The 9,573-nt window shown below is 38.8% G+C and overlaps 1 protein-coding gene across 1 annotated transcript; it reads right to left on the reverse strand.

The window, feature by feature from the left end:
* Positions 1-1,695: 1,695 nt before the first annotated feature.
* Positions 1,696-7,603, reverse strand: LOC120943636. The gene is made up of 2 exons (XM_040357036.1): positions 7,448-7,603; positions 1,696-4,073 (listed from the first exon to the last, which is right to left on the reverse strand). The coding sequence occupies exon 2, from the start codon at positions 4,066-4,068 to the stop codon at positions 1,729-1,731; it is 2,340 nt and encodes a 779-aa protein (XP_040212970.1). The 5' UTR covers positions 4,069-4,073; positions 7,448-7,603; the 3' UTR covers positions 1,696-1,728.
* Between the last annotated feature and the right edge of the window lie 1,970 nt (positions 7,604-9,573).

Raw genomic sequence — 9,573 nt, forward strand, 5'->3', positions numbered from 1 at the left:
GGCTGCTGCATTTTCTCATGGCACTGAACTGCGACTCACCCCATATTTTGAAAACATTTAATCAAAACACAGGGAGGGGATGTGAATTGTGCACTTTTTTTCAGAAGCAAGGACTTTGGTTTTTATCTGGAAGTCTGTTGTATTTCACTGAATAAGATGATTGCTTAGAGCTGGATTAACTCTGTGTGGCAAGACTGGGCACAGATGATAGGAAATCTTATACTCTACATTGTGACACATCCACTTTAAATATTAGTTTATTTATTTTTTGTATAAAAAATTAGTCGTTAGAGAAAAAAAAATTATATATATATTACACACACACACACACACAAATATCTGTATATGTTTAGATATGTATGTATTTATAAACACACACATAGAGATATGCAAGTAACAATATTTAGAGTTTTTCTTATGTTTTCAATACTAAAAAAAAATTTAATAGTTTGATTATCACTATTCATCCTTTGTTATTTTTGATAGGTATTAATGATACAATTTATGTAATATTAAACTACATTTAAAAAAAAAAAAAAAATTTTGTACATAATTTTAATTTTTTTTGTTAAAAGTATTTATGTATTTCAGAGAAGTATACTAGTTTCCTAATTATTGGCGAGATATTCTTCTAATGCAAATGATCAGGCCTTTGCAGTCAATCCGCGTTTACCAATTACCGTACAACCTTCTTTGTCTTCTCAAGAAGACAGTCCAGATGATAGAATAGGAAACACACACTGGTGTATTTGTCAGTGTCGCAGGCCAATACCGACCAAAATAGAGTCAGTGTGTTGTCGAGAAATTCACCTGGTTGAAGGCAGTATCCCCGAAGGAATGAGTTGTATCACAACCTCCCCTATATTCATTTCACAAATGGCGACAGAGGCACATGTTAGAATTACTTACCTGTCAATCCACTTAGAAGAACGACCTCTTGTTGATGGAGACAAGAATAGGTATATTTCCCCCCAAAAAAATGTAAAAGTATATTTGGAGTTTTATCTACTGTAATATTTACTAATATTAATAACTAATATATTTTTTTTATTTGTTTTAAGGCGGCTAAGGAAAACTGTATATCGTTCTTTTATTGCCTGGATTTACGGCTATCTGGGCAAGGGAAACAGGAAAGTAATTTCTGCATGTGCAGTGAAAGTAATTTGAGAAGTGTTTCCAGATCCTAATGGATTTTATGTTGGATTTCTCTATTCTGATGACTACGATGCTTCAGAAATGGCTTTTCATTAAAAAAAAATTTAAATTACTTTTGTTTGATGTATGTTACAAAATTTTCCATAAAATAATGTTTGTTATAGTTTAAAATGAAAATAAACATTTTTTTTGGTTCATAGTATGTTTTTTTTTTTTTATGTATAATTTTTTAATAATGTTTATTTCTTTTTTACAAATGTTTTACTATAATATTGAACATAATAAAAGATAAAAAAAACAATTTTTAATCTAGAAATTGTAAATATATATATATATATATATATATATATATATATATATATATATATATATATATATATATATATATATATATATATATATATATATAATCTCAAGAATTAAAATATAAAAAAATATATATTTTAAACAAATTTAAAATACAAGCAAATACAATATGTAGACAAATTAATTCTTTCTTGCAAACAAAATCTATAAGCTAAAAAAAAAAAAAAAAAAAGGTTATTTGCATGTAATATTTATTAAAAAACTATTTTATTTTTTAAGAAATCGTGTCATGTGTTCTTTGACAGCAACACTTGTTTCGGGCCTCTGAATTGGGGCAATGTTTTTTGGCATGTCTTTATATTTGGGTACCCAAGCACTGGTTATGGTCCCCTCAACAATGCTAATCATGTCTTCCAGCAACTTGAACGCATATTGGTTGTCCATTTTTTCATATACATTACGCACAATCCATTGTTTGCGACCTCTTGGGAATTCCAAATTTTTCCTTTCAACAATTTCTTTTTTTTTTGTCAGAGCAGGGTTACGCATCACATTGTGATTGTGGCATAAAGCTGCCAATTTTGTTCTTGCTTCCATTGAGTCAAATCTGTAGTGTATTATTTTAGGCCGAAATTTGAGAATCATACTGTGGTATGTTTCGAGAATCCCGGGCTGACAAAAATAAGTAAGATGCTTTGTGTCCTTCCCCAATTGCCCATCAAGAACAATTGCAGACAATGCAATATATGCAGGTGATTTTCGTTTTATCCAGGGAACATGATGTGCATCCACACTGATTGGATCATGTAAGCATTTGTGCTTTTCGTTTTCAATTTCCCATTCATGTTCATTCACTATATGATGTAGTAGCGAGTGCCAAATCTCTTTGAAAACGTGTTCTTTTCCATTGCAATGACTACTACAATAATACAAATGATTCATAATGGGTCGAATCCATGGCAGTAGTGCTTCGTTAATTTTTTTTTTTGCTATTTGAGTCAATTTTCTACGAAATTTTTTGACGTAATGCAATAAGTCAAATTGGTGAATAATGTGTTTATATTTTTCAGTGGTTGAGAGTAATTTTCGAATACCAGTGTGTCTATCCGTTCCCACCATTTGAACATTCAAATCATTGTCAATTATGCGATCTAAACATTTAGTAAAACCCGACTTCTCCATCGCAGCTGAAGAAGTTGTTTGTGTCGCCTGCACCAATTCAAAGTCCACAATTTTCTTTGAATAGCAATCCATAAACGTGTACGTAGAGTACTTGGCGGAGAAGCCATGGCTATCACATTGCCCATCGCCTATCAGGAAGAGTGGTTTATTGTCTATTTCAATAGTCACATTTTCTTTATTTTTTTCCCAGCTAATATCAATCGCTTTGAAAACAAAAACATTTTGTGATCTATTGAAAGATGTTTTTCCAAACATTGCTATGCCGCAGAGATCAAACATTTCACTCACTTTGGCATAGCTACCTCCAGTCACAGTGATGGCACCTGCGAGCAATATATTCCCCGCACCGTAATGTTTTATTTTTGGCTGACTATCCCAAAGTTTTAAACGATGGTGGCCGGTACATGTGGAGTATACTGTAACCATGGTACCTATTATTTGTTTTTCTAATCGTTGGATTTGTGATGAACAGCCTATTTCAGGGCACATCATGGAATAAAGCAGTTTGTCTAAACAGCTTTCAAATACTATAAATTTGTTTTCTTTTACCAAACATAAGGGATGTGGCAGTGTATCCTCTACTTCAAGTTCAATTTCATTGATACTCTCACAAAAACTGAGTTCACTTTTCTGTGGAGTTTCACAGTCCGACTCATGAAAGCTGGGGTCATCCACATAGGTCAATTTCCTTTTGGTAATAACTTCAGGACTTTCCAGATATGAGGTGAAAATTGACTTTGTTCTCCTCAGTCTTTTTGAAGGAGGAGACAAGGTGGACGTGGAGGGATCAATCTCAATCAAAGGTTGTACTTCTGATAACGGATGACTAACGGGTGTAGACTTTACAGTTGGCGACATTGGACACTCCTCTCTACTAGAATACGGGTGATCTAAACCCATGGCTCGTGGGTTGGCAGTGTTGGAATAACTTGGCTCAGACTCAATAAAATTTTGTACAGTTTGTGTGCTCACTTCCATCTTTAAAACATTTTGCAATTGACCAGAAACATGACAATCACATGAACATAATTTGGATCCATTGCCAGTTGTACAGGTACTGGCCCGAATTTGTTCCGACGTCCATATTTTTTTAAGTTTGTTCAGCCACTTATTTCCTGTAATTGTCGGTTTAGCTACATCAATAAAGATAGTAGGTACAGCTTCTGGTATCAGTCTTCTTTGGCTTCTACGCATTGTAAATGATTGAGGATCAAAATGGGCAGAACACATTCGATAATTGTCTGAACGTGTGTCCTTTTTGATAATTGGTATATACTCCTCTACCATTCCTGGATCCATCCCTGCATTTTTTAACCATAGTTTTTTGCGGTTATCATCCTTTGGAAAGGCAAAATAACTAATTTTATTGCCTTTATCATCGTTGGCTGTCTTGTTTGGGCAATATTTTGCCATGCATCCAGGCATATCTACTGGATACATAATAATAAACAGTTAATAAATTGTGGTATAATCAAACAAATATCTATAAAGTGAGCCTGGACATGTATATTAAAAAAAAAAAAAAAAGAAGAAAAGAAGATATACTAATATATATATATATATATATATATATATATATATATATATATATATATATATATATATATATATATATATATATATATATATATATATATATATATATATATATATATATATATATATATATATATATATATATATATATATATATAGTTTTCAGTGTAGGAATATTTTTAACAACATTTTCATTTAGATTTCTTTTTTAAGTATTATTTAAATCTAATTAGGCCAATTATTTATTTTAGTTATATTTTTTAAATACTATGATATTTTATTATCCTTATATAAATTAAGTATAATTAAAGCATAAATTTGAAAAAAGGAGGGAGAAAAAGAAAAGAGAGAGACACCGAAAAACGGAGAAAGACAAGGAAAGAAAGTTAGAAAGAAATAAATTCATAGAGAGGACAAACAAATTATATCAACATTTTAAATACATAATCCTTACAACAATATTAACAGAGATAAAAAAAATGTGTGTTTTTGAATAAATCAAAAACATTTGTCAAGAGAAAGAGAGAGCCAAAGAGAGAGCCAGAAAGAGAGAGAGAGAGAGAGAGATCCTCAACTTCCTGACACAACACAATGTCCTCAGCAGAAGTCAGGCAGGGTTCATGCCAAACCATCACACTACAGACCACATCTACACCCTGCACAGCCTCATCAAGAACCATGTCCACCATACAAAACATGGGAAGATATTCACCTGCTTTGTGGACTTTAAGAAGGCATTTGATTCATTGTGGCACCCAGGCCTGTTCCTCAAACTATTGGAGAGCGGAATAGGAGGGAAAACATATGACGTCATCAAGAGTTCATACACTGAGAACAGCTGCAGCGTAAAGGTGAATGGGAAAAGAACTGAACACTTCCGGCAGGCCCGAGGAGTCAGACAGGGCTGCAGCCTAAGTCCAACCCTCTTCAACATCTACATCAATGAACTGGCGGCAGCTCTAGAATCCTCCCCAGCACCAGGACTGACTCTACATGACACTGAGGTGAAGTTCCTGCTGTATGCGGATGACCTCCTACTTCTGTCACCAACAGAGAAAGGCCTACAAGACAGCCTGGAAGTTCTGGAGAAATACAGCGCCACATGGGCACTACCAATCAACTCGGGCAAAACAAAAAGCATGGTGTTCCAAAAGAAAAATACAAAACAAACAAAGAGCCCTTCCTTCACAATAAACAACTGCACTGTGGATGAAACTAACAGCTACACATACATTGGCCTAGACATTACCCAATCAGGAAGCTTCAAGCCAGCCATAGAGGCACTAAAAGACAAGGCATGCAGAGCCTACTATGCCATCAGGAGACGGCTGTACCACCTAAAACCACCGGTAAGAGTCTGGCTCAGAATATTTGATAGCGTCATCGCCCCAATTCTTCTTTATGGCAGTGAAGTTTGGGGTCCTGTCACCTACCCAGACCAATCCAAATGGGACCCCAGCCCAACAGAAATATTCCATCTGGAATTTTGCAAGCACCTCCTCCAAGTTCATCGGAGCACCTCCAACAGTGCTTGCCGGTCCGAGTTGGGCAGATTTCCCTTACTTCTCGCAGTACAGAAGAGGGCGCTATCATACTGGGACCACCTACAAAACAGCAGTCCCAACTCCTACCACCATGAAGCCTTGCTGGACAGTAAGAACCAGTCCAAGCCGTGTGGCCTACAACAACTTATCAACACCTTGTCTATCCCAAACTCTCAACAATGCGACCTGTCAAAATCTCAAATAAAAATCATAATTTATAACTCCAAAGAAAAACATGTTGGAGAATGGAGATACGAAATAACAAACTCCAAAAAACGAACAATTTATCAGTCACTGCAGAGAGACTACAAACTGGCCCCCGTACCTGGAGGTGCTACAAGACCCCAAAGACAGACAGACAATGAGCCTGTACAGACTGAGCGCCCACAGCCTGGAAATGGAATTAGGACGGCACAGACAGACCTACAAGCTCAGGGAGAGTAGACTGTGCCAGCAATGTGACCAGGGGGTCCCGGAGGATGAGGAACACTTCCTGCTACATTGCCCCAAGTACTCATCAGTGAGGGACACTTCCAGAGACTCTCCGCTCTCATCCCGGACTTCAATTCTACAGAAGAGAAGAGGAAACTCCAAATTCTACTGGGAGAAGAGGAGCCAATGGTGAAGATAGCTGCCCAATATGTGACAGCGTGTCACAGACTGAGAGGGACATGAGAAACTGAGGACTTAATCCTTTCACAGACTTATGTCCATTCTCCTTTATATTACCCCCCTTTTTCTTATACAAACTCAACTGCTTTGGCAATGCTAACATGTATTTGGGGAGAGAGAGAGAATCAAACATTTAAAAAATAAAATAAACAGTAGAAATATTAGGTTGTTGCATGGCTTTGAAAAAATCAAATCCAATTGTCTTTGAAATCTATGAAGAAAAAAAAAAAAAAAAAAAAGTATAATTATTTATTAAAATATTATAATAAAATATATCTTTTGACATAATTGCATTAATTAATATTTGTAAATTTTTAAATTTACCGGTCCCGGTCTCTTCCACTTCCTGCGGGTCGGTGACTCACAGTGCGCTCAGCCTATCAGAGGCCGCGACGGGACATTGCTGCGGCCGCTGATAGGCTGAGCGCACTGTGAGTCACCGACCCGCAGTGGAAGAGACCGGGACCGGAGAACGGGACGGCGATATCGGAACAACGGGGGGATCGTAGGCAGGTAAGTGAAAGTTTATTTTGTATAGTTTTACAGCCCGGGCACAGCGGGGGTTAAAAGTTTTAGCTTGGAGAACTCCTTTAAGACTGCAATGTATTCATTAATTATCCACATAATAAAACACATTTAATTACACAGAGGTGGTACACACCACAACCATGCACAAAGCTTGCATACATACACCTAAAGTCAGAGAACTGGGGCATGATGATGGATATCAAGAGACTGGATTGGTGATGATATAGCCACAGACAGAGCTTTGATACTAGATGGATTCCAATCAAATTCTATCACCAGTTCATAGAGATATATTCCACATAGGAAGGAGGTAGGTTAACCTACAGTTCAGTAGTGGACATCAGCAAGTATATCATTTGGAAGCACTGCTAGTTTAACAGGAAGATGTCTGATTAGCATGTGATAGGATCTGTTTATGCAGGCAGTGATTGCTGTAAAGGCTACAATCAGCAAAGCGTACCATAAGTCAGTACACTGGAGAAGAGATCACAATATCATAAAACAGCTTCTTGCTCAATTCTTACCAATGGACAGTTTTCCGTTCTGTGGATCACAGAGCTCCCTCTGGTTACAATGCTGGCGTGTCTGCAGATTCCTCCAGCAGGAGGGTACGGTGTGCACCGTCAATTGAAGTCCTGAGCATACAGCAACCAGGGGATTTGGTTCCACAATGAATGAGTTCCTTTACGGACGGAGAGGCCAGTAGATGGCAGTAAAGAATCAGCAGTAAAGAATCAGCATGCAGCTTTGCTTCCTTGCTGTATATCGCAAGACGATGTCCTTAAAAGGGATATTATATGCTGAAATATGAAAATTCTCAAATTGTGAGAAAAGACCCCCAGTAAAAATGTAGTTGAGTGGCTGGAATGGTGGCTACTAGTCCTGCCTCACCGCTGATGTGCGTAATGCTTACACATTTAGATCATTTCTGACCTTCATCGGAGCATACATGTGTGTTCAGGGTCTCTTACTAAATAGCATACCTCCCAACTTTGGAACTTGAGAATGAGGGACATTTTAGGGAGATAGTGACCTGCAGCGCGCTGTGTGCACCGCAGCAAAAAGTGAGTGCGACCAAACAGTGGTGGGGGCTATAAAGGCACAGTAAAACAAAACCTGGACTTCCCAGTACCTATACAATATACATTGATTGCTGTGCCACGAGCTGGAGTCACACAAACACATACCTTCTATACTCCTAGATAACACCAGACCCCCCTATACTTCTAGATAACACCAGACACCCCCCCCCCCCTATACCCCGTGTACTCCTAGTTAACACCAGACCCCCCTATACCCCCTGTACTCCTAGTTAACACCAGACCCCCCTGTACTGCTAGTTTACACCAGACCCCCCCCCCCCTATACCCCCTGTACTCCTAGTTAACACCAGACCCCCCTATTCTCCTAGATAACTAGGAGTACAGGGGGGTATGGTGTTATCTAGGGGTATAGGGGGTCTGGTGTTATCTAGGAGTATAGGGGGTCTGGTGTTATCTAGGAATACAGGGGGTATAGGGGGTCTGGTGTTAACTAGGAGTATAGGGGGGTCTGGTGTTAACTAGGGGTACAGGGGGTCTGGTGTTAACTAGGAGTATAGGGGGTCTGGTGTTAACTAAGAGTACAAGGGGTATAGGGGGTCTGGTGTTAACACCAGACCCCCCTATACTCCTAGTTAAAGCGGTGGTTCCCCCTTAAAAACAACTTTTTTTTATTCCACTGCCCCCCCCCCACATTACAATCGAATTAAGGCTCTTATTTTTTTTTTTGCTGCTGTACATACCTTGATACAGCATCTTCACCCAGCATCCGGGTTGCGAGTCCCGCGGGAGTGGGCGTTCCTCACATGCTGTTGATTGACGTTTTGCCCAAAAACGAGCTCTCCCCCCGTTGCGTAAGCCGCGTCACGATTGGCGAAAGGAGCCGAACGGCGATGCGCATGCGCAGTATAGCGCCGACTCGCCGTTCGGCTCCTTTCGCCGTTCGTTCAGACCTTAATTTGCATGGGGTCACGCTTCATTTAAATGGATCACGCCCACCTCCTTCCCACTTTGAATTACGTCGGGTTACGGCGTCTAAATTAAGTTACGATGGCGCATCGCAGCGCGCATTTGCTTGCTGAATAGGCTGCTTGCCTCTCTAAGTTTCGACGGTGTAGTGTATCTGCGTTGCGCTACGCCCGCCTAATGATGCGCCGAGGTACGTGAATCTGGGCCTTTATCTTTAAAAAAAACAATAAACAATTTAATATTTATATATAGAGTTTTTTATATATATATATATATATATATATATATATATGATGGGCTAGATTCAGCAAAGAATTACGCCGGCGTATCCATAGATACGCCGCGTAAATTCAAAGCTGCGCCGGCGTATCTACTTTCTCTATTCAGAAAGCTAGATACGCCGACATTAGCCTAAGATCCGACTGGCGTAATTCTACTACGCCGTTGTATCTTAGGGTGCATTCTCACGCTGGCCGCTAGGTGGCGCTTCCGTCGTTTTCGGCGTAGAGTATGCAAATTACCTAGTTACGCCGATTCACAAACGTACGTGCGCCCGGCGGTAGTTTTTTACGTTGTTTGCATAAGGCTTTTTCGGCGTAACGTTGCTCCTGCTATTAGGTGGCGCAGCCAATGTTAAAGGG

Source organism: Rana temporaria, chromosome 6, assembly GCF_905171775.1.
Source record: "Rana temporaria chromosome 6, aRanTem1.1, whole genome shotgun sequence".
NCBI classification, from domain to species: domain Eukaryota; kingdom Metazoa; phylum Chordata; class Amphibia; order Anura; family Ranidae; genus Rana; species Rana temporaria.